Here is a 24186-nt window from a genome sequence, read left to right as displayed (position 1 = left end):
GGCCCTCCAAGGAGAGCTCGCTGGCCACGGGTTGGTCCTCGGCGTCCATCAGGAAGACTTCATCCTGACCAAGACGGAGTATACGGCGCCGGACGTCCACCGTCGCATCGAGTAACCGCATGGCGTCGAGTCCCAGGACGACGTCTTCAGTGATGTTGGCGACGAACACCCACATCTCCAGTCTCCTCTTTCCCAAGGTCAAGTCCAGGAAAACCTCTCTTTGGATGGGCAGGTTCTCGCCTGAGGCAGTACGTAGCTCATACCGGCGCAGCGGCGTCCTCCCAGGTAGTCCACGCACGACTTCCGGTCTGGCGATAGTGAGCGACGCCCCGGTGTCTACCAGTACTCTGCATGGGCGGCCTCTTATCCATCCGTCAGCAATCAGCCCATCGTCGCATCTTCTGTTAACCGTCTTCAAGATCAGCCGAGGGGATGGTGATGACGGCGCCGACGTGCCCCTCATCGCATCGGCCCCTTTTAGTTTCCCTGTTTGTGACCAGATCGGTCACAGTCCCTCCTCAGGTGTCCAGGCTCGCCGCAGGACCAGCAGGTGGGCACTCCTCGTCTTCGTCGCTCGGGTGATTTCGGTTGACGTTCCTCGACGTCGGCCGCCGCGACGCTCCTAATCCGGTGCGATGCCGAGACGTTCGCCGTCAACTTGGCTGCCTCCATCCTGAGGGCCGCCGCCAGAGCTGCATTGATGGTGCGATGCTCTGCCAAGAGTAGCTGTTGCTTTATTTCCGGGTCTCGAACTCCGCTGCCGAAGGTGTAGGCCGCCTCTCCAGCGATGAAGTCATTAGGTAGGCCCCTGAGGGCCTTATGGGCCAGTTGTTCCACCGCCATCGCGAATTCTTGCAGGGACTCGCCTGACTGTTGGACCCTCGTTTTTAGTTGGGTCCTAAATGCTGCAGCAAGTTGATGGTCACCATAACGTCCCTCCAGGGCCGCCATTATCTCAGCGGCTGTCCCATCTTCTGGAACGCTGTGAAGAATCTCCGACGCCTGTCCTTGAAGCGTGGTCAGCAACTGAGTAGTCTTCTCCGCTGGAGTCCAGCCATTATGTGCTGCGGTGGCCTCGAACTGGCGACGGAATATCGCCCAAGACGTCGTACCGTCGAACTTCGGCGTCTTGACGTTGTGATGTCTGGCTGAAGGCGATGATTCCGCAGGGCCACTATATGGAGTCCTCAACTCTGTGGCCGCTTCTTGCATGGCACGTCGAACCTCCTCGGCAACTATCTGTTTTTGTTCTCTAGCCTGGCGATCCACCAACGCGAGAATGTGCTTGTTTTCTTCAGCATGTCGGTCCATCACCTCACTCGTCTGCTCTTGACGACGCTCGAGATCGCGGATTTTTCCGTCGAAATGGTCTACATCCTGTCTCAACTCGGCTACTGTCTCGTTTATAGTTGTAAAATTCTGGTTTAATTTATCCAGATCGGCCTTAAGTTCGTCTTTCACAATGGCGACAATTCCATCTACGTGGGCCGAAACACTTTCGATTTGTGTAGTGACGTCATCTTTCACTCCGCTTATGTCGCCTTTCACTCCGCTTATGTCACTTTTCACCTCACTGATGTGCTTGTTCATGTCGTTCATGTCGTCTTTCATTTCTGCTTTCACTGCACTTAAGTCGTTTTTCAGTTCTGCGATGGCTTGCAGGATCAGCTGTAGGTTCTCCATTGTCGATAATGATCCCGGTTCTGACACCAATGTGAATTTTATTAGTTACAACAATGTAATTTATTCGCCACAACAATAATTCCTTTCTACAATTCGCCTTAAACGCTCTCGTCAACAATTGGATTTTCACTCAACACAGTATTCGTTATAGCACTCCACCGACGACAATGACAATTTACTTGGACTAGTACGAACAACAATTAACTGTTAATCTTAACTAATATTTACAAAGCACTATTTACAAATCAGAACTATCAGTTCTCAGTTCACAGTTCTTCTATCTCAGTCACTCGAGTTCACAGTATCTCGAACCACAGATCTTCAGAGACAGTTCACTGTACTCGAACTCGGGTCCCTCCAACTGCGGTCCACTGCACTCGAACTCAGGTCCCTCCAACTGCGATCCACTGCACTCGAACTCAGGCCTTCGGATGCTGACGCAGATGCGGACGCACACTCGAGTCGAACTCCGGTTGGCTTGACTGGCTTGCTCGCTCTGGCTTACTCACTGACAGAATAACTGAAAACTCGGAAAACTCTGTCTAGTTCGCTGGCGCCTGCTCTTTTATAGCAAAATCATAGTTGCGAGAACCTTCTACAGGTCTGTAGAGAATTATCTCGATATCTCTACATCGACAGGCTTCTGGAATACTCGGGAAGGTCGTTCCACATTCACTGCGTTAAATAGCAGCTGCGCGCGCAGACTCGTCGCGTTGACGTAATACACCCTCTCTCTTCTCTCCACCGCGCGACGTCACTCAATGTTCCGTGGAGCCTGTGCGATCTGCTTTCTTGCGGGACGCTGGTCGTGAGTTCGATTCTCACGTCGCTGTCACAATATATTTGTTGTGAGACGCACATGCTTCCATGCTTGGTCAGCCTTACTACTTTGTAGTCACTGGAAATCATTCTTTACCAAATGTGTACTGTTCAATAAACTCCACATTCTCATGCCTATCAAACACGAGTTTGTTCACTTCTGTTCTCTTGAACAAGGCATTTATGCCATCAACACATTTCCTACTGGTTTCGAAGTAAATCATCTTTTAAACTCTACTAAAATCTTCGGTTTTCCCTTTGGGTAAATTGACTCTAGAATCAAGTGCTAGCATTCTATCAAGGTAACTTCACATTTTCCTTCTCATCATTGAACCATTTCCTAAAATAAGGGATATATAATTAACAATAAAAATTTGAATTTTCCAAGAACCCTTCCCCTAGTGTACCATTTCAATTGAAGGTTTCAAGCCAGAAGTGACCATCACACAATATCACAAAAATTAAGTTTCTCATCTTAATTACAGCTTACTATCTTAACCTACCTTGTAGTAAATACAAATAACTGTTTCCTTAACTAATAAAGGGTGCAATTGTGAGATTTAGTTTGGCACCATATAGATTTAACCATTCGCAATTGAATTTAAATCCATTTTGAATCTTGCGTACACTACTTTTAACACTTGAATATAATTAATTGATTAACTAGTGGACTTACTCGTGTTAATTAATTAACACGAGTAAGTTCGCTAGTTAATCAATTAATTGAATTTAAATCTTGAATATCTCTGAAACTATTTACTGTGGATTATCCATATCTGGTTTGAATCCCTTCAATTATACTCTATTCTTTTCCGTCACTGATTGCTTCATTCCACTCTTTTCCTGACAATAGGCTTATCACATTTACTCTTCTGGTCAAGGGATTGACACTACATTCTCTGAGATGCTGGCTTGCAAAAACCATTTCACTCTTAGCATTTTATCTCCTTTGACGACTCGCTCTCCAACATCTCTGCCACATTCACCTCAAAATTGCTATCATCAGCTTTTCAGCGCTATTCTTTCTAACTTTGTTTCATCCACCTTTCCTACAATTGAGGGGTTTGCCGGAAAAAGGGCGTATACGTCAATATGGCGAATTGAGATACATGCAATCTAAGATTTTAAAACGCACCTGAATAAAATGTTATACACGCACGCAGCCCTGTCCTGCAGGTATGTACAGTACAGTCAAAACAAAATTTCGCTACTATAATTATCACTACATTTTAAACCGTTTTCCCGAAGAAGGGCGTATAGGTCTATCCGCCTTTCTTCCGGCAAAGCCCTCAATTAGTAGTAGGTTATTTTACGACGCTTTATCAACAACTTGGTTATTTAGCGTCTGAATGAAGCGAAGGTGATAATGCCGGTGAAATGAGTCCGGGGTCCAGCACCGAAAGTTACCCAGCATTTGCTCATATTAGATTAAGGGAAAACCCCGGAAAAACCTCAACAAGGTAATTTGCCCTGACCGGGAATCGAACCCGGGCCACCTGGTTTCGCGGCCAGACGTGCTAGCCGTTACTCCACAGGTGTGGACTCCTACAATTATACTCATCGGCCTATTCACCATTTCTCCGTAGTACCTAAGCTTTTTTCCAGTGTCTCCACTTCTAAGTTCAGCTAATATAGCTCTGATCCATATGTCCCTAACTGTATTTTTACTCCTCCCATATCTCCATTTTTGAACCCAAAGATAATTAATATTACTGTATCAATAAATTACTGTTAAGGTAAACGTACTAGTGGTTGACCTCTTAAGGGAAAAAAATTATATAGGCTGTCATATCCTTGTAAATATTAGTCAATTACATAGTGCTAATAGCCCAAACTACTTGCCACACTTTCTATCAGCACATGGTTGATCAATATTTTACAAGTACTTTTTTTTCTAGTTTTTCTGGCTGTTTTTTCAAAACACAATTTATGTTAGTAATTGATCATCTAAAACTTTTTTTTTTTTTTTTTACTATTTGACCATCCATTGTTTTAGTGCATAGATGGGCAAAGGTGTCTCATTTGAGAATTGGTGTCTCACCAACGTTGGCAATGCTTATTGCTCTGTATGACATAAGTGTCTTACTCCCCTTTCCCCTCTACTCGTAGCTTGTTGGTGTGGGCAGATTATATGTTCCGTTAACATTGGCGAAATCATAGCTTATCAAAGTAGTGTGTACGAGCTGAAAACGACTCTCATGTGGAATGGGAAAAGTTCTTTTGCTGTTTAGAGAACAAACATTGTCTGTTAAGCTCGAAAATCGTAGTATCAGGTTTGACCGCGTAAATTGCATGGTACATATTTTACGTATATATTAAACGTAATTTACGTTGCGTCGAAAAACTAACTCTTACACGATTTTATATGCGGTGTAATAAATTATTTTCATTTTAATAAAATGCTATCACAATATAATTGGCAAGCATTTATTTTAAAATTTCATTAATCACAGAAAGGAAAATAATTTGAGTGGTGAAATGTAACGTACATACGAGATGTTAAGAAAAGATTACAATATTTTGAAACGTGGTAGTAGGCCTTTATTCATAAAAACAAAAAAAAATTAATAAACATGGGTACTAAAATAAATATTTTTGAAGAAACAAGGACTGTAAAATTGGTATTTTATATAATTTGGTATAATTATCTTCTAGTGTCAGGATTTTGCTTGTTTCCTACTGCAATACAGTACACTAAAGAGTAAACAGATGTGACATACCCAAAGAGAAATGAGCAAAGAGCTCGCATGAAAAGATAGGCTTACAGTAGGCTTACCTACCAATTTAACAGTCCTTGTTTCTTCAAAGACATTAATTTTTTTACGCATGTTTATTATACTTTTTATTTTGTTTGTATTAATTCTACCTCCTCTCAAAATATTATACCCTTTTTTCCTTACACCCTGTATAACTAGACTATCAAATTACAATATGATCACGAACAATCTAGAAGTGTGTAGTAAAAGTCAAAGGTGTGGCCTCTGGAAAAGTGTACACAGAGAGTTCTCAAAAGATTTTGTTGTTGTTTTTTTTTTTCTCTTTTAATATTGGCCCTATGATGACAGCAGTTACCTAGTTGTGGTTTTTCCGGGATTTTCCCTCAACCCAATAAGAGCAAATGCTGGGTAACTTTCGGCACTGGACCCTGGATTCATTTCGCCGACATTATCACCTTCATCTCATTTAGACACTACAAAACCATAGCAGTTGGAAAAGCGTCGTAAAATAACCAATTAAAAATCAACAACTTTGATGACTAATACGAGTAAACTATGGTGTAGCCTATGTACCAGGGTAGTGGTTAGCTAAGCAACATGCGGAAACATATGCGATGTCGGCAAATCGTTTCATATGATAGAAGATAATATAACACTTAATATGAAGAACATATATCAATTACCGCAAGTAACGCACGTTGATAGCCTGGGAACTCGAGTTAACAATTATTAAACATTTGTTTATTTAATTTGTTAGAGGAAGTTGCAGGGGCAGTTTTCGAAGGGGGGCTGCGGAGCTGCAGCACCCCCAGACATTTGTGGCTCTTGTCTCGTTTTATGTTGTGAAATACCATTTATTATACAGTCTCTATTTAGCGGCTCGAATTTTTCATAAAATTTCGCTCTCATTGACATGCACGCAATCGTTAGTGAAGTCACTTCCTCCCCTGGTGCTGCCAGAGCGAAACCAGAGACAAGGACTATAGGATGAAGCCACTTCCTCCCCTGGAGCTGCCAGTCTCGTCTCGGATGCTTTGCGCGTTAGTTTTACCCCTCCCCCTGCTGCCCCTTGCCGTGAATCCAGAGTTTCCAGGCGCTGCAAAATTTGCAGCAGTTTGTCAGTAGCGCGCAGTTTTAAATACAGTCTCTTTAATGTTGTGAGTATAACAAGTGCAACAATGTTTAATTCTGTACAATATTTACAGTCTATTCAGTTCAGTAACTTAACAATTCAGGAGAAATGTGAAATTAAGTGCCCATCAGTTGAATCTCATAATGGAAAGAGCTGCTAAACAAAATACAAAAGTTCGCATATTTTTTGCTAATTTATCCAGTGTTCCTGCTTTCTTCTCTCGATCTCCTCACAGTATGTATTAGATTAATGTGTTTCAAAGACAATTCCACCAGCTGGGGCAATAAGATGGAGTTTTAAAATAAGAACAGTAAATGTTGTTCATGAGAAGAAGGAGTCATTGCTAGAATGTTTTCAAACCATAATGGAATCTGAAACATCTAACAACATCACAATAAATGAGGCAAGCACGGAACAGTGCACAGTTGAGCAGCGAGATCTGTGAAAATGAAAACCCTAAAAAGCGTCGTAAGGTAGAAGGGATTCAGACAAGGGTTGCGGCAGCCAAGGAAGTGTGTGACCTTATTATCACACAAGCTAACACCCGATTCCAGTTCATAGATCAAGAAAAATTTGAATGCTACAAAAGCTCATTTCCTGAAAATGACCTAAATGTATGTGTGAAGCTTTTTCCAATGTTCGATTAAGACAAACTAAAAACGGAACTCACTGTGTTGCATCAGAGGCAAGAATTCAGAAATATCAGTAACGCAGTCAAGCTCTTGCAGTTTCTTCTATCTGAGAACTTGCAGGCCTCATTTTGAGAAGTTGTGGAACTACTGCGCATACCAATGACAGCTTCCGAATCAGAACTTTGTTTTTCGTCTTTGAAGAGAGTAAGATCCTATCTTAGAAATACGATGAGAGAAGTGACCGCATTAGCTATGTTTTCCATTGCAAAGATTATGTTAAACGACATACCGGATTTTAATAAGATGATTCAAAATTTGCAACCTACAAACCAAGGCGCATGGAACTAATCTTTAAATAAAATAAGTTGCTTGGTTTATTTTTGTATGCAGCCCCACTTAATTCAATACCCAGGAGCCGCCACTGGGAAGTTGTGATTTTATTACATTTAAAGCAAATTACACAATTTACGCGTATTTTACGCATTGTGCAGAAATTAATTTTACGCGCAACTTCCCACGTCTATCTAATATGCATTAATAAATGTTATACATTACTCCTTAAGAAATAACTAAAATGCTCTCTCAATTAATATCACTCAATAAAAGAACTGTATTCCAATGGATACCATCCCATTGTGGAATCCTGGGAAACAAGAATACAGATGCTTTAGCAAAGAAGGGCAGCACTGCTACTTACAGACCTGTTACTAAATCTACGTATTACTCTGTGAAAACATTTATTAAATCTACATACTTAGACTTCAACAAACAAAATTTGATAACACAATCGCAATGGAAAAAATGGAACTCTCTGCATCAAAATCCACAGTTAATTCCCGATTTACAACGAAAATCGTCTGTAGCTGCATTTAGATTGGCAAAAGGCCATGATTGTTTGGCCAAACACCTGCATAGAATTGGAATATATCAGTCCCCTAACTTCCCATTGTGCAACTCAAACCATTGGATATGTTCATTCAATACTATCATATGGCATTATTACTTGGGGATTTTCACCAAAAGTGACACAAGTCCTCAAATTGCAGAAAAGAATACTCAAAATCATTAAAAACGTTCCTATTCGGACTGAAAGTATAAAAATTTTCAGAGAACTAAAAATCTTACCTGTACCCTGCATATATATTTTAGAAACAGTGTGCTTTATTCATCAAAACACAGATTCTTTTAAAACAAATTCAACCTATCACGAGTATAACACCAGAACATCCCAAAACATACATCTGAATTACCACAGGCTTACCAGATGTCTTAACAGCATATCACATAGAGGCAGCAATTTATATAATAAACTTCCACAGAAAATCAAAGAACTTAACATAAGAAAACTCAAAAAAGAGGTACAGAACATTTTATTAACACATATGCCATTTTGCACAAATGAATATCTAAATTTAAAATTTTAGAATTTAACGTTTCTTGATACTGCCCTTGACCATTTATGTTTCAGGTAACTCAGAGTTGAAGAAAACACAGGGAAAAGCAAAAAGAGAAGATACTAGATAGAACAGTGGAGACTGAAGATCAAGCTTGTCCTATAATATTAAACTGTTAAATTTATTTAGAATTAAATCTATTTTTGTATTATATTGTATGTTATGTCATTTTTCTTGTGTACTGACGACGCCATGAATGCTTGTAATTCTATTCGGCTAATAAAGATCTAATCTAATCTAATCTAATCTAATCTAATCTAACCTAATCAAGAAATGGATTCGGAACACCTCAAAATCTGTGCTTCATTGGCTGGCCATGACAATATCTTTGAAAAATATTGGAGTGCAAGAGGTCAAATGACTTTATTGTCAAACGCCTGGCATTAGAAAACAACAACAATAACATTACTCCTTAAACACGCAGCATTAAAAGGTACGAGAAATTAAATGTTGTTTGTACCTACTATTTCCCAAGGAAATTTATAAATATCAAATGTGCGTAAAAAAATAAATGTGATTTTCTGAAATTATTTTAGGTCGAGAATGTGCTTATCTATTTAGTAATCTTGAGAAATGCCAGAATATTCAAGAAAATAAACGTAGACAATGTGATGGAATATTATTGGCTAGTTACGGTACGCAATTTCTCGCCTGTGGTTTAAATCAATTCAGTGACGAAGGAACAGTAAAGAGGTTTATGAGTAAAGCTGCTGAATTAATTTGCCAAAATTACATAAAAGTTTTCGAGAGTCTCACGTTAACCAGACATTTTCCTAATAATTCGCCACTGACACCTTAGTGATTATGGTAAGGTGACGCAGGTCACAGCAGTTTATATTTCCTTCCTACTCTGCAGTTTGCTCGCCTAGTAAACAAACTATTTCAAATCGAGTGCCTCACTTAACAGAAAATTGTGCCCATGTCTGGTGGTTGACCATATGTACATGGAGAGGAAAACGATAGCAATTATCATAAGGCATTTGTTATTTTATTGGAGTAATTATAACATATCAAAGACACACTAAATATGAGTATTCCTGTAGTAAATAAGACACAACATGGCTGACAACACGGATCTAGCAATTATTTATTTGTTAGTACATGAGACAGATATAAAGGAACTTCTAATAATAATGTATCTATGTAGCCTAAATCCATTCTCATTTCCAACATTAATGTTTCAAATAATAACATATTGTTACCTTTATTACCAGTACCCTATAACTTGTCCACGTTAGCATAGTGTATTATTTTTAATCTTTAATGTATAAACAGCAGCAATAAGTACATTTTATTGTGTATAAGAAATGCGTTTCTGTTAATTATGTCAAAATAAACTTGTAGAGTTGAGCTATCATTAAATAATCTCATATAACATAAAAGATACCTATCCAGATTTATCTGAATCAACACAAAAATTAATAAAGAAGCAATGTGATACAAATCCAATTTGAGGTTAATACTAGCCTATATATTTTATTCTTAATTAATTATCATTATTTCTGACTACATGAGAAAACATATTATACTTTTAGTTTCGTGTTACATTAAACAGCCAGGGTAACCCATCAAAATATGTAATAACAAACGAATTATTAAGTTACAGTAAACTTGCTAGGTTTTCCCCGAATCATCTGCCACACATTCTCTTTTACAGTCATGTTTTTATAATTATTCGATAAATTCTATAATATGAAATGATTCCATACTAAATCTATCAATTTTTCATGCATATCTTTGCTGAATTCAGATGCCATTCTTGTAACAATCCCGCTGTCAAGTGGATCACAATGCAATCTTGTGCAGATCGAATGTGCGTTGCAGCATGGCATATTAGAAACCATCATTACGTATTGTACATAAGAATCTATGCAACAAAGAAGAAGAAATGACTGAAGATCATCTACAAACCTGTGAAGTTCTACCTGATTGATCCACCACAGAGAAATATTGGAGAGCAAGAATGCTATTGGCTTCGTTGCCAAAGGCCGGCATTAGATAACAACAACAACAACAACAACAACAACAACAACAATAACAACAACATGGTCTTTGTATGGAAACGAAATTCAATCTTCGCAATATCTGGCGGATTATGCATGGCTTTTGGAAACCATCGCTTAAGGACAGTGTATGGTGGTATACAGCAGGCATAAATTTTAGTGAATTCATTCACTAGATTCCAAGCATTAATAAGTTCGTCACAGTTGGCTGATAACTCAGAAAAATCTCTACCATCTAAAATACCTACACAAATTCTTTTGTTTTCATGATTCTCTATAACAGCATTTATGATTCAGTTTATTATTATAAAATTCACTTTCATATCTTCTTCTCTCTTTCTCTCTTCCTCCCCCACTTCCATCTACCCTTCTCCCCCCCCTCTCTCTCTCTCTCACATACATACATACATACATACATACATACATACATACATACATACACACAGCCACACAAAGAGAGGCAAACTTCTGTATAGCTATAACACGCAGAGAATAAGAACTAAATAACTAAATACCAGTAACACTAACCTTTCTCCAGCAGTTGCTTCCACAGCAGTTAAAAGAGCATCCTGACATTCCACATTGTCTGTTACTGTTCCAAAGTAGCCTGATATTCTGTCAACACCTTCACTTTCTTGCATATTCTTCAATATTCCATTCACTCCATCCAAACCAAGTATAATATTCTGAAAACACAATCAAATACCTATATTAAAAATGAATTAAAATATTACATAACTTCTTGGGAAAACTGTGCAGATTTAAAAGTACCTAACTGCAATATTAATTGGATTCCAACAAGGTTACACTATATAAACTCTGCTCTTCCCTCTACAAATGGACCGTAGAGATAGAACGTCTCATTTCAAGGAAAAGTAAATGATCTTCATGGCAATATGTGGGAGTACTAAAAACGAATATTCAACGATAGCCTCTAGTGGAAAGTGTGACAATTCTTCCTCATTTTCTTCAGTTCACGTTTGGTCGTGTCAAAAACTTTGTAAAGACTTTAGACCGAAATGGGCCAGCATTCAAATACCTGCCCAGGATAAGTGAGAAAGAAATCGAAGAGGGAGTTTTCGTTGTTCATAGATTTGTGATATACTTCAGGATATTTTATTTGAGCAGCTTTGAAGAGAAGTCTGGAAGGAATATTTCTTCGAGAAGTTACCCACAATTTCTTGGGAACAAACAAATACAAAATTATGAGGACCTTGTAAGGATATTACTGTCATTCTTTCATAAAATGGGTTGTAACAGGACCCTTCAATAACACTTTTTAGATTCACATCTTTACTTTTTCCCTCAAAATGAAATTATGGAGCAGTAAGTGATGAACACAATTGTGCTCAAGTAGCCAAAACTTGTATAAATATTTGTCTTGACATTATTAACATGGTGGAAGGAAAAATTTTTTTTTCTGCCTCATGAGAATGTTTGCTTGTAAGAGAAAAGTGGGAAACAGGGAAGAATGGAGAATGCTGGTCCGCAACGAAAGATATTCCTTTGGGCAGAACACTATGAATGAATGAATGGATAAATCATCATCATCATCCTTGCATGTATTGGGCCTAGTGGCCTGTTACGGTCTCTTGCCAACGCTTGAATGGTCTGCCCAAGGATCTCTTGCCCACAGGATGGTAATTTAAAATTTGGCGTGGAATTCTAGAACGAGGCATTCTGATGACATGTGACCTCCAGTTTTGTCTGTATTTCTGAAGGTATTCCGTAATTGGTTTAATCTGCAGTTCTTTCATAATGTCAAAATTTTTATGTGATCCATTCTCGTGTATACCGCTGTACGACGCATAAATCTCATTTCTGCCAGCATTAATCTTTGTGAATCAATATTACGAATCGTCCAAGCTTCACTACCAAAACAGAGTATAGGTCTGGCCAATGTTTTATAAATTCTGGTGCGCGTGTGTTTTTGTACTAAGGTTGGTTTGAATATCTGATTAATTATCCCCATTGCTCTGTTGAATTTAATAATTTTTTCATTCAAATCCTTTTCTTCTTCATATGAAATCTGGTAACCAAGATAACTTAAAATTTTTTACTTGTCAATGATCTAATTATTGATGCATATTTTGCTACGGACTGGTTCCTTTCCTAAAAAAGCCATCACTTTAGATTTGTCAGTTGAAATTTCCATATTGAAACTTTCTGCCATTTGATTAAAGTTGTAAACCAAACGTTGTAAATGGATAAATAATAATAATAATAATAATAATAATAATAATAATAATAATAATAATAATAATAATAATAATAACTCCCACCTTGTCTACAAGTGAACAAAGAAATTTCTTCGTTTTGACATCATGCAGCAGGAAAGAATGCTTCTTTTTCAGGTCAGCCTTGGCTCGGGAAAGTTCACTTTGAAAACAAAAAATAATTATTTATTAATAAAAATATGTGTTAAATGAATGAAGGTGGAAGGTAAATATGACAGACAGTAAAAATAAGAGAACGATATATTAAAAGATTAAACAAGATCAATGGAATGAACTGTATTAGGAGTAGGAGAGATTTCAATGACTTGAAATGTGTTAAATGTTAAATGTTAATAGGAAAAGCGATTTTGGTTTTTTGTAGTGAGATGTGGGAGGAGCTGTAAATGTAATTATAGGTATTTTAGTATGACAAGAATTCAGGAAGGAACATTAGTGTAGTCTGATCTGTGAGGCGAAATAACATAAGTATGAAAATTATAAAGCATAATCTGAGAAATTGGTGTATAGAAGGACTGAAATAAGTTCTAGGTTGGGACAGTTGGGAATATAGGGAAAGGTTATGTTAATACTGGTGCTGCTTTATTAAAGTGCCGATAATAGAGTACCAAATTTATTATGACAAGGTGTTAAATGTATCTAGTAACTCAGTTTTATTTGAGGATGACAGAACTTTATACTCGTCAAACAGGAATGTAAATATATTTAAATTACTTATGTATGCATCATATAAAGACGCAGATCTATGGTTTCAGGCCAATGGCTTTGAGTAAAACAACAAATATAATGTTCTCATTAAAAATAGTACGAAAATACATAGATTCTTGTAAAATTGTTGAGAATCATATTAAACTCAAAACTAGGCCTAACTTGGGATCATTACTTCAATTACGTACACAAGTGCAAAACTCTCAAGAGTATTACATTTATTGAGAAGCCTAAAACAACTAATATTCAAACTGTATCTTTAAAGTTTTTATTACCGGTATTCGTTTTTTACTATCATATGAGATTCACATTTGGGGTATCGGTACTTGCAGTGGCATACAAAAAATCTTTCTCTTGCAGAAAAAAAACTCTTCAGATATTAACAGGCTCAGCATATGATGCACACTGTAGACTTTCATTTATAAAAAAAAAATTTTAACTGTAATAAACTCGTACATACACAAATGTCTCTTAAAAATAAAGAAAAATATAATTACCACCATAAGTCTGAAGTCATTGTTACCATACGACATAACACATAGAACCAAATGTCAGACTAACTAATTAAAAAAATGGTTCAATTCTATTGTCGACTGCCTCCGTGGTCTGTTGGTCAGCATGCTGGCTTCCAGATCAGGAGGTCCCGGGTTCGATTCCCGGGCTAGGCTCTCGGTGAATTTTTCTTGAAGAAGAGGAATTCCCTGGGTGTCTAGAGTCTGGAAATTTGTATGAATGCGAGTGTGATTGTGAGTGTGCCGGGTTAATATTAATTAACCAATCATCACAATATAAAAATACGTCAGGACTGTCGCTGGGCAGTAACCTGAACACACGTTTCAGCGTCACATTGTTGACAAGTAACTCCATGTGTTAGCACAACCATAAAGCATCTAATAGATGCTATAGAGTTACCAACAACGAAAAAAAAAAAAATCCTATTGTCATAACAACATTGTGCAACAAGTTACTAGTACGAGTAGATGCACACAAAGTACATTATTTGATGTTCAAGTCTGTAATTTATCGATGGTGATACACAGTCCTTTCCATAGTGTAAATGAATATATTGACTCGCGTGTATACATGTCTGTACTCAAGTAATTCCGTTATAATTTGATTTACTAAATGTAAAATTTGTAATGTCAACTTAATCCTTAATGTCTGAATATTCTTATCTATATTCTGTTATCTTAGTATGTATTGTGATATGTTTACTGCAGAAGTCTTGCTGCTCAAGACAGTGATAAATAAAAAATATGTTAAATGAGTGAAGGCGAAAGTGTAATTATTAGTCTTCGTTGAATTGCCACACGCAGCATGCAATCAGGTTGCCGATGTACGGTAGTATAGAAGAGGCGAGCAACCGCCCGGTCTCGTAGTATAAGCAGTTCATGTTAAGAGTTGTGACGAGTCCAAAGAGATGGAGCAGCTACAGCTAATGTATACCTATGTAAGCACTTGTTTTTGCATTACTGTGGTTGGAATAGTCAAAGCTTAACATTTGTTCAGTGCAGACAAGAATTCAATCAAACATACTACGTTGGGGAACGTGGTTGGATGCTGTTAATTATTATGCAGAACATTACGGCAAAATAATTAATGCATTGGACAGCACAGACAGTTCCGCTGTTGCAGCTGTAAAATCATTGCCTTCTGAACAGCTATTGGAAGATATTCTGTTCAATGATTCTAATTTTAAAATCGTGTCCAAAAGCTCATTCTGTTAGAATCGTCTAAACTATAACTCTCAGAAGCCCTTAATATAGTGGATAAAGTATCGCAAACCGTTATCCAAAATAACAATTCACTAATTTCAGAAAAAGTGAAATGTAAGTTGAGAAACGTTATTGCTAAAAATTCTGCCTATTCACAACTTTGTATTATAAATGATGTACCATCAGGTCACGACAAGACATCTGAAGTTGGTGTACTAAAAAGTAGTGACTTTAAGTTCTTCAAATATGTGTGTGATGTTGAACGTACATTTTCCCAAAATAAAAACTGTTTAAGTGACCATCGAAGAAGATTACTTTGCAGCCGCTCAAAATGTACGTAACTCTTCACTGCTAGTACAATATTTTTTTAAGAGTTAATATATCTCACTACAAAATAATTGTGTATTTACATGTTTACACATTTCCTACTTCAATGATCATTCATTATATTTCTTGAATGCAGGATACAGGTTTTATTGTAACCGCAGTATACTGCTCAGTGTTTACATCACAGGCATACTCCATCCTTTGCACGCCCCCTTCTCATACAGTCTATACCGAGTGCGCAGTAAACCTTGCGATTCTCGTGGCAATTCCACGAAGTCTAGTAGTTATGATAGACAGTAAAAATAAGAAAACGATATTTTGAAACATTAAGCAAGATCAATAGAGTGAACTGTATTACGAATAGTAACAGTTTGGAGCTAGTTTAATATCAATATCAGTGAAAATATTACTTTCGGAATGTCAATAAAATTGTAGACAAATGCAAACAGAGAGTTATGGTGCGATCTAAATACAGGAATGTGAAGGTACACCATAACTCGTATTTATGTTTTTTTTTTTTTTACTTGGTTATTTAATGATGCTGTATCAACTATAAGGTTATTTAGCGTCGATGGGATTGGTGATAGCAAGATGGTATTTAGCAAGATGAGGCCGAGGATTCACCTTACATTACATGACATTCGCCTTCAGGTTAGAGAAAACTTCGGAAATAACCCAACTAGATAATCAGCCCAAGCAGGGATCGAACCTGTGTCCGAGCGCAACTCCAAATTGGCAGTTACACCGGTGGCTGTGTATTTATGTTGTTGACAATAAAATATATCATATCATATCATATCATATCATATCATATCATATCATATCATATATCATATATCATATCATATCATATATCATATCATATCATATCATATCATATCATATCATATCATATATCATATCATATCATATATCATATCATATCATATCATATCATATCATATATCATATCATATCATATCATATCATATCATATATCATATCATATCATATCATATCATATCATATCATATCATATCATATATCATATCATATCATATCATATCATATCATATCATATCATATTAATAAAAATATTGAGTAGTTTTTGAATTCATTATAAAATATTGTTCATTCTAAATTAATTTTAAATGACTTCAGTTTACTTAAAGAAAACATCAGAAATAAAATAGAAATAAATTTCTTACCTGAGAAATGATTCTCCTTCAAGTATGATTTTCGTTGTATCATACAAACGTTTCTGTGTAGTAGAAATAATTTGTAGATGTTCACTCTCAGTTTCCTGCAAATTCTGTAGACAGAGATTATAAAAATTAGGCTACATAGTAATACAAACACGATGTAACAAGTAGAATGTTAGGAACAGGCTTATACTTTTGATTTATCATGCAGTAAGTAAAGAAAGGAAATTACTGTGATGCTAGTACAAAGAATCAATTTCGAGATTTTCACGGATATACGAGTACAAGTTTTCAGAATACCTAAGATAGAAGAAAAGGTTTTGGGGCAGTTTGTGTAAAGCGATTTTCCTAAACCCTAATGTCATTGAAAAGTCATTTCAAACTTTAAAGTGTTGAACTGAATTGAATTGAATTTAACGGAGAGGGGCACTATGGCCCAGCACTGCGACCTGTTAAGATCTATTGTGCTGACCCTCTGGTGACGCATTCCCAAATCCACACCGGCTGACCACACTAAGGTTTTCTGGTCCAGGTTTTGAGCAGGCAACCCCACTCGTTCCTAGGCCAACCCCCTCCATGCGTCGCCAGCTGGTGTTCGGGAAATGCTACAAAATGTTAATGAAAAATGGAGACGGAATGATGTAAATGCCTAATTTGGGGAAAAACGGGAGAGCTCCGGGAAAAACCCCAACTGTAACCTTGTCCGCCACAAGTGTCACTATGGATTTTTTCAATGACAAAATCCCAGACCTGTCCAGGAATCGAACCTGGACCACCTGCGTGACAGTCTGAAGGTCTGACCATTCAGCCACCGCAGAGGTTCTTTAAAGTGTTACAAATATTATAATAAAAATTTAACTGTGCTGGGCAAACAATGGGGTTTTTAATTTGTTGGTTTTACATTTTCATTAACATGTAATATAGCCATCCTTGAACCAGAAGAACTGCACATCTATTAAACTGAACAATTAATAAGAAACAGAAAAGGAGAAGAAATCGAAAATTATGGGTTCACCTTATAACTAATTCGAGATCTGAAGAACGGAATTTTTATATTGTTTCGTAAGCTAAGGAAAAACGAAAGGAAATGTTTCAATTACTTCAGAATGTCCACATTTTCGACGAATTATAACAGTATGAAATATTTATTCCATCAGACACCAAGATGAGGAAATATATTTGTTATGGAGTAGGGCCTATATTCCATTATTAAATTTAGTACCTACCGTACCTAATCTTGATCTGGTTGTCTGTCTGTTTCTTCACTGATCGACCTTTCCCTCTTTTTCTACTTGGAATAAATTTCATTATTAATTTTGGCAATCCTGATTTGGACATTCGGTTTACATGTTCAATCCAATTCGTTTTGTATGTTGCTTTCTTTCTTTCTTTCTTTTTCCAAAATGTGTGTTACTTTCAGTTCCTGCAAACTTCCGTCATTTGGTTTGAAGTCTGTTGTTCTTCACATAATATCGGCAGATTTCAGTCTGAATTTATCTTTAGCTGTAATAGTCCAACTTTCAGTACCATATAATAGCACAGGAATGCTACAGTGTTGTATAATGTTATTCTTGTACTCTCTCGTATTTTGTCGGGTTTTAAAATATCATAAATAATTCGCATATTTTTTAAAACTTTGAAATTTTAATGTCAACGACTTTATTTATTTTATATTTAATAATACGATAATAATTTATTTCCTTTCGATTTTAAAGATGAAGTACAAAAGTAGTACACCCGAAGGAGCAAAGCTCGTGCTCTGGAGCAGTTCCATTAACTAATAATACTTATATACCTAATACAAATAAAATACCAAGATATATTACAGTGCATACAAAATGAATTAGAAACACTACAAGGATAAGTGACACAGTGTCGCCAAAAAACCAAGCAAAAAACAAATGAAAAAGTGAACAAATACAACACATACGAAATGTATCAGAGACAACACAAAGATAACAATGAAGATATTGATATGATATAATATACAAAATGCAATATAAAAAAGTGAGCAAATACAGTATGAATACGTGAATTATAGTCAATCACAATAAACAGAAAAATAATTAATAATACTTAAACAAAAATACCAAATGTATGTTATTTATATATGTTTACAGAGATTATAATATAGATTAATAATTATGGGTGCTATTCATAGACATTTCGCTAGCCCGGGCTACGAGCATGCTAAACTAGCCCCAGCTATCAACTGGTTACTTGTACAGGATTCATATCATATCATATCATATCGCTAACACTGGTTTATGAATACGAAAAACATTAGTTCACTGATCATCCACTGGAAGCCTGCGCTAAGAATTTCTATGAATATGGCCCTATAAGTTTTAATCAGTTAACGAGTATTTTCTTTTTAAATATTTTGTTATTCAATAATTTCAAATTCGGGTTTGACTTAATAAAATTATTATACAGTCTTGGGCCAAAACTTGAGCTGTGCCTTATACCTGTTTCAGTCTTGCATTTTGGCTCAATTAGAGGGCATGAAATCCTAAATCTTCTTGTATTATATCCATGATTGTCCGATATAAAATGATTATGATGTTTATGGAAATAATTTAGCAAGATATATGAATAAATTTGTTTGATGTCCAATACAGCGAATTCTTTATATGCGAGATGTTTTGGGTAATCAAGCTTCCTTTTCAAACATATTTTAATTATTCTTTTTTGTAAAAGTAGCAATGAGAGAAGTGAAGATTGTGTTATTCCACCCCAGCCTATTATTCCATACTGTATAACTGACTGAACTAAAGCTAGAAATATATACGAAATTAATCTTTCTACATAGCTGAATGTATTTACTGACTCGATAATGTTGTTAATTAATATTTAATTAATAATACGTATTTTAATAATATAACTTTGTAAAACATCAAAATAAGCATATTTGCGTTTTTTTAAGCTATTGAATTGTATTACTATTCGTAGTAAAACGTACCTTAATTTCATTCTTCAGCTTGTTTTCCTGTTCCTCGTTCTTATGTAATTCTTCCGTAATTATACTTTCTTTCAAATCTACTTCTTCCATAGCAGCATCAATAGATCTGAAGTATATAAAATAAAGAAAACATTATTTCATAAACGACTTTATTACTCAGATGGAATAAATCTTTCAATTTTTATGCTGCTGCTGCTGCTAGTATTATTATTATTATTATTATTATTATTATTATTATTATTATTATTATTATTATTTTTATTATTATTATTATTATATTAATCATTGTTGTTTAGTCAACTGTCCGAAGACAGGTTTCAACCTCACAGATGACATTACTAAGGCATCACTTATGAGGCAACTAAGCAAGAAGATAATGAAGTTCTGTCAGCTATTCAAAGTTATTGCAAGGTATAATGTCAATAATTAACATAATATGTAAAAATCTACATACCTTAGTTCTTTCTGTAGCCACAAATTGCGTTCCTCTTCACTTTCAAAGTGATTACCAACCCTGTCGTAAAAGAAATCACGTTTCTGTTTCAATTGTAGAAGCCTGCAATACAAAAATATTGTCATATAGCAAGATGTTGTTTGCAGTACATTACTGTTTTCATAACATAAAATTAGTTTCTTGGAGTTTCATTAGTTTCAATCCATCTTATTATATTCTAGATATAGGTAAGTAAATTATTAAACTTATGTTTACAATCAGTTAGTGGTGGCTGAATTTACATCATATTAAAATAGGTCTAATTTTATGAGCACTCCAAATATTGAAACTTGGGAAATCAAATCCTTCAGGAGCATGGTTAGCAGAGCGCTAACTCTTGTTATTGAAAGGCTGTTTCTGATTTCAATTTTTACAGATTCATGCAACTAAATCCTCGTTCACAATTTACAGTAGGTTCATTCATTCATATTGTTCTGTCCAAGGGCAGGTCTTTCACTGAAAATCCAGCATTCTCCCGTCTTTCCTATTTTCTGCCTTCCTCTCAGTCTCTGCATATGATCCATATCTTAACGTCGTCTATCATCTGATATTTTTTTCTGTCCACGCAATTAAATTTTATTGTTGCAGCTTACTGTATAAATAACTACTTAACTTGTTGACATGCATGAATTGTACCAACTACTTAAATTGAAACACAGACACGTGGTCCATAGGTATTCTAATGTCCAAAAATTTAATGTCCACTTTCTTATATCCATTACAGTAAAGTCCACTAAATATAGTCTAACTAATTACTTACTTATTGACTTTTAAGGAACCCGGAGGTTCATTGCCGCCTTCACATAAGCCCGCCATCGGTCCCTATCCTGAGCAAGATTAATCCATTCTCTATCATCATATCCTACCTCCCTTGAATCCATTTTAATATTATCTTCCCATCTACGTCTCGGCCTACCTAAAGGTTTTTTTCCCTCCGGCCTCCCAACTAACACTCTATATGCATTTCTGGATTCGCCCATACGTGCTACATGCCCTGCCCATCTCAAACGTCTGGATTTAATGTTCCTAATTATGTCAGGTGAAGAATACAATGCGTGCAGTTCTGTGTTATGTAACTTTCTCCATTCTCCTGTAACTTCATCCCTCTTAGCCCCAAATATTTTCCTGAGAATCTTATTCTCAAACACCGTTAACTTATGTTCCTCTCTCAAAGTGAGAGTCCAAGTTTCACAACCATAATGAACAACTGGTAATATAACTGTTTTATAAATTCTAACTTTCAGATTTTTTGACCGAGTAATAACACGCATTTCCCATATTTATTGTGTTTAATTTCCTCCCGGTCTAACTAATTACTTGTCCAAATTAATTTAGTCCAAAATCACAAGTTTTATGTCCACATTTTTATGTCCACTATATTAATGTCTAATATCTATCAACAAATTTTATGTACAGTTTACTTATTCAATTAGCTATCGTAAACTGGGGTTACTTTGAACACAGAGGAAACTTTGACCATTTTTTCAGAAAATCATATTTAGGTTTCTACATGCTGCATTTGTTATAGATGGAGGTAAATTAGCATAAAATCATTCTCATACCAAATTTACCTCCATCTATAACAATTTGGTATGAGAATGATTTTATGGTAATTTACCTCCATCTATAACAAATGCAAAATGGTCAAAGTTTCCTCTGTGTTCAAAGTAACCCCAGTTTACGGTACTCATCATGTTCTGATGCTGCTTCATCTTCATATAGCTTCAAACGATAACTAACAGTTATAAGGTAAGTTTGCTTTGTTACCCTATTCCTTGTAGTGGTTCTAATTCTGAACAATCTGGTCCAGATACAATCGTTTAACCGCTATGTAGTTGAGTTATTTAATAATTTCATTATTCTCTTGGTCCTTCTTATTGAATTGCATGAATTTCCAGATCTATAAATGTTGTGCGACGATGTATTTTTGGAAGTGATTTTTCCATCCTTCAACTACATTAGTTGTTCAATGTTATCCTGTCACAATCTGATTATAAATATTACGTATTACGGTATAGATAGAAATTTTGCTGACACGCTCTTCTCCTTCCTCGAGAACATGTTCCTCTTAGACCTATAACGCTAAAGTGGACATAAATAAAAAAGGACATAAGTGTGTGTGAACATGTTCACATGGACCCAAAAAAGTGGACATAAATCTGTGTGGACATAGGTTAAAAGGACATGGTATCAATGGACGTATTGTCCTGGAAGCCTTAAATCCATTCCTCAACATCTTATTAATAAAAAAGCCGCCTAAATAAAGGTTCGAATAGATCGACCTACTAATCAATTCATAAAGAATAATCATGAAAACCAATTGTGTGACAATTTGAAAGGAAAAAGAAAACATTAAGATAAATGATATGAAAACATAGGAAATAATTTGCAATAAAAGTTTGTTGGGTACAAATGATTACTAATTAGCTAAGGAAGATTTTAGCACATGAGATCCTATGGCATCAATCGTTGCATCAGAAATTTTAAATTGCTTAAGTTGATTTAAGTTTCTCGTGGGATCGTGCCATGGGTAGCGAACATGAGCCCAGAAACTGTCCAATGTGTGATGTGGTATTGTGCTCCAAGATGCTGACAACAAGGCTCATATATGACTTGTTTCTCACGACACACCTCTTGTGGCTGTTGCTCGTGCATCTCGAAACGGATTGTGGGATCAAGAATGACACCCTTATCCTTCTGCCAATCAATTATGATGATATCAGCACGTCTAGTAGAGCCATCAGAAGAGACGCAACCAACCTCCTCATAAACCTCATAGGAGGCATTCTGACGGATTGACTTAATACATTCTTGAACATTGCCCATTCCATTAACATTTAATTTAAATTTAGACTCTCTTCTAGAATTAATTGGTTCATACACATCTCTGATTTCATTTTCTCCATAATCATCTTCGTTTCTGAAGCGTTCTCAAGTCTAGTGCAGTTATCTCATTTTTGCATATTCGCATTGAAATTTTGTCGCATTTTTAGAAGTCAAAATACCACACATGCGACTGTGACTTAACCTCTGCCTAAGTCTGTTAATACAAATTATTTGCGTAAAGACACAAAGCATATTTTATTAACATGGTCATTTTTATGAATGAAATATTTCCGAAGAAAGAATGGATTAATACAGTACGGTCCCATACTTACCTTTTCGTATACTCTTCTTCTTTGGTCTTGCATTCTTCATACGTAATTTTGCTGTCTTCCAGACTTTGCTCATTCTCTTTCATTCGCAATTCTAAGTTTTCAAGTTTGCTCTCTTTCTCTATCTGCAAAATATATAAAGTGTTGTAATATAATATTATCAGTGGTGGTTCGTGGCACAATTTAGAAGTGGTTGCATCTAACTTGTATCTATAAATTTTACATTCAGAAAACGTCTTTTAGTTACTATACAAGATAGATTTAAACTCAGCAGAAAGAAATAAGTTAACGAAATAAAAGGAAGTGGATTCCTTGCTAACGAAATTACGAATAAAACATAACTATGTACAGAATCAGCTGCTACTAGGTTTCATGCTATTACCATCATATACAGGGTGTTGAAAAAATTAAATATTTTCAGAGAAGGTACAAATCATCAAAACAAGAAGAAAAAATATTATTCCATAGGACATAATGGAATGAAAATAGGCAAAATATATTGTCTTTATGATACTGCTGTTTAAAAATTGTTGCAACGACCTAATTGCGAAGCATGCTGAGCTAAGTTTGGGGGTTATTTCTTTAATATGATTTTTTCCAATCTACTGTATTATTAATATGCAAACCAATAAATTTGGTCGTTGATGTTTCTAGTAGAGGTATATTGTTGATAGTTGTGTCTAATGTTTCAGAGATTAAATTTGAAGTGGTTTCAAATTGAATTAGTTTTATTAATGTTTAATGCTAGTTATTGGTTGTAAACCAGTCATAAATTTTAAGGAGAATTGTTTCTGTTTTATATTTGAATGTGGCAAAGTTCTTGTCTGTAATTATGATACTTGTGTCATCTGCAAATAGTATAGGATAACCTATTCCTTTTATTATGGGGCCAAGGCCATTTATAAAAATCAGAAAAAGAAGAGGTCCTAATGTAGATCCTTGTGGGACCCCCGTATGAACATTTCCCCATG

At 35.9% G+C, this 24186-nt stretch overlaps 1 protein-coding gene across 1 annotated transcript in view; it reads right to left on the bottom strand.

Moving 5' to 3' along the window:
• LOC138695042 (structural maintenance of chromosomes protein 3-like) overlaps positions 1-24186 on the bottom strand; it is a 116452-nt gene that overhangs the window by 70473 nt on the left and 21793 nt on the right. Inside the window, exons 8-13 of the mRNA XM_069819376.1 lie at positions 23219-23340; positions 20022-20123; positions 19568-19673; positions 16612-16715; positions 12723-12819; positions 10969-11126 (exon numbers count right to left, since the gene is read on the bottom strand). Of these exons, the coding sequence (XP_069675477.1) occupies positions 10969-11126; positions 12723-12819; positions 16612-16715; positions 19568-19673; positions 20022-20123; positions 23219-23340 (689 nt within the window). The remainder of the gene's footprint in view (positions 1-10968; positions 11127-12722; positions 12820-16611; positions 16716-19567; positions 19674-20021; positions 20124-23218; positions 23341-24186) is intronic.

This window comes from Periplaneta americana, chromosome 2 (assembly GCF_040183065.1).
Source record: "Periplaneta americana isolate PAMFEO1 chromosome 2, P.americana_PAMFEO1_priV1, whole genome shotgun sequence".
Classification (NCBI taxonomy): domain Eukaryota; kingdom Metazoa; phylum Arthropoda; class Insecta; order Blattodea; family Blattidae; genus Periplaneta; species Periplaneta americana.
This window is presented reverse-complemented; position numbering and strand designations above follow the sequence as displayed.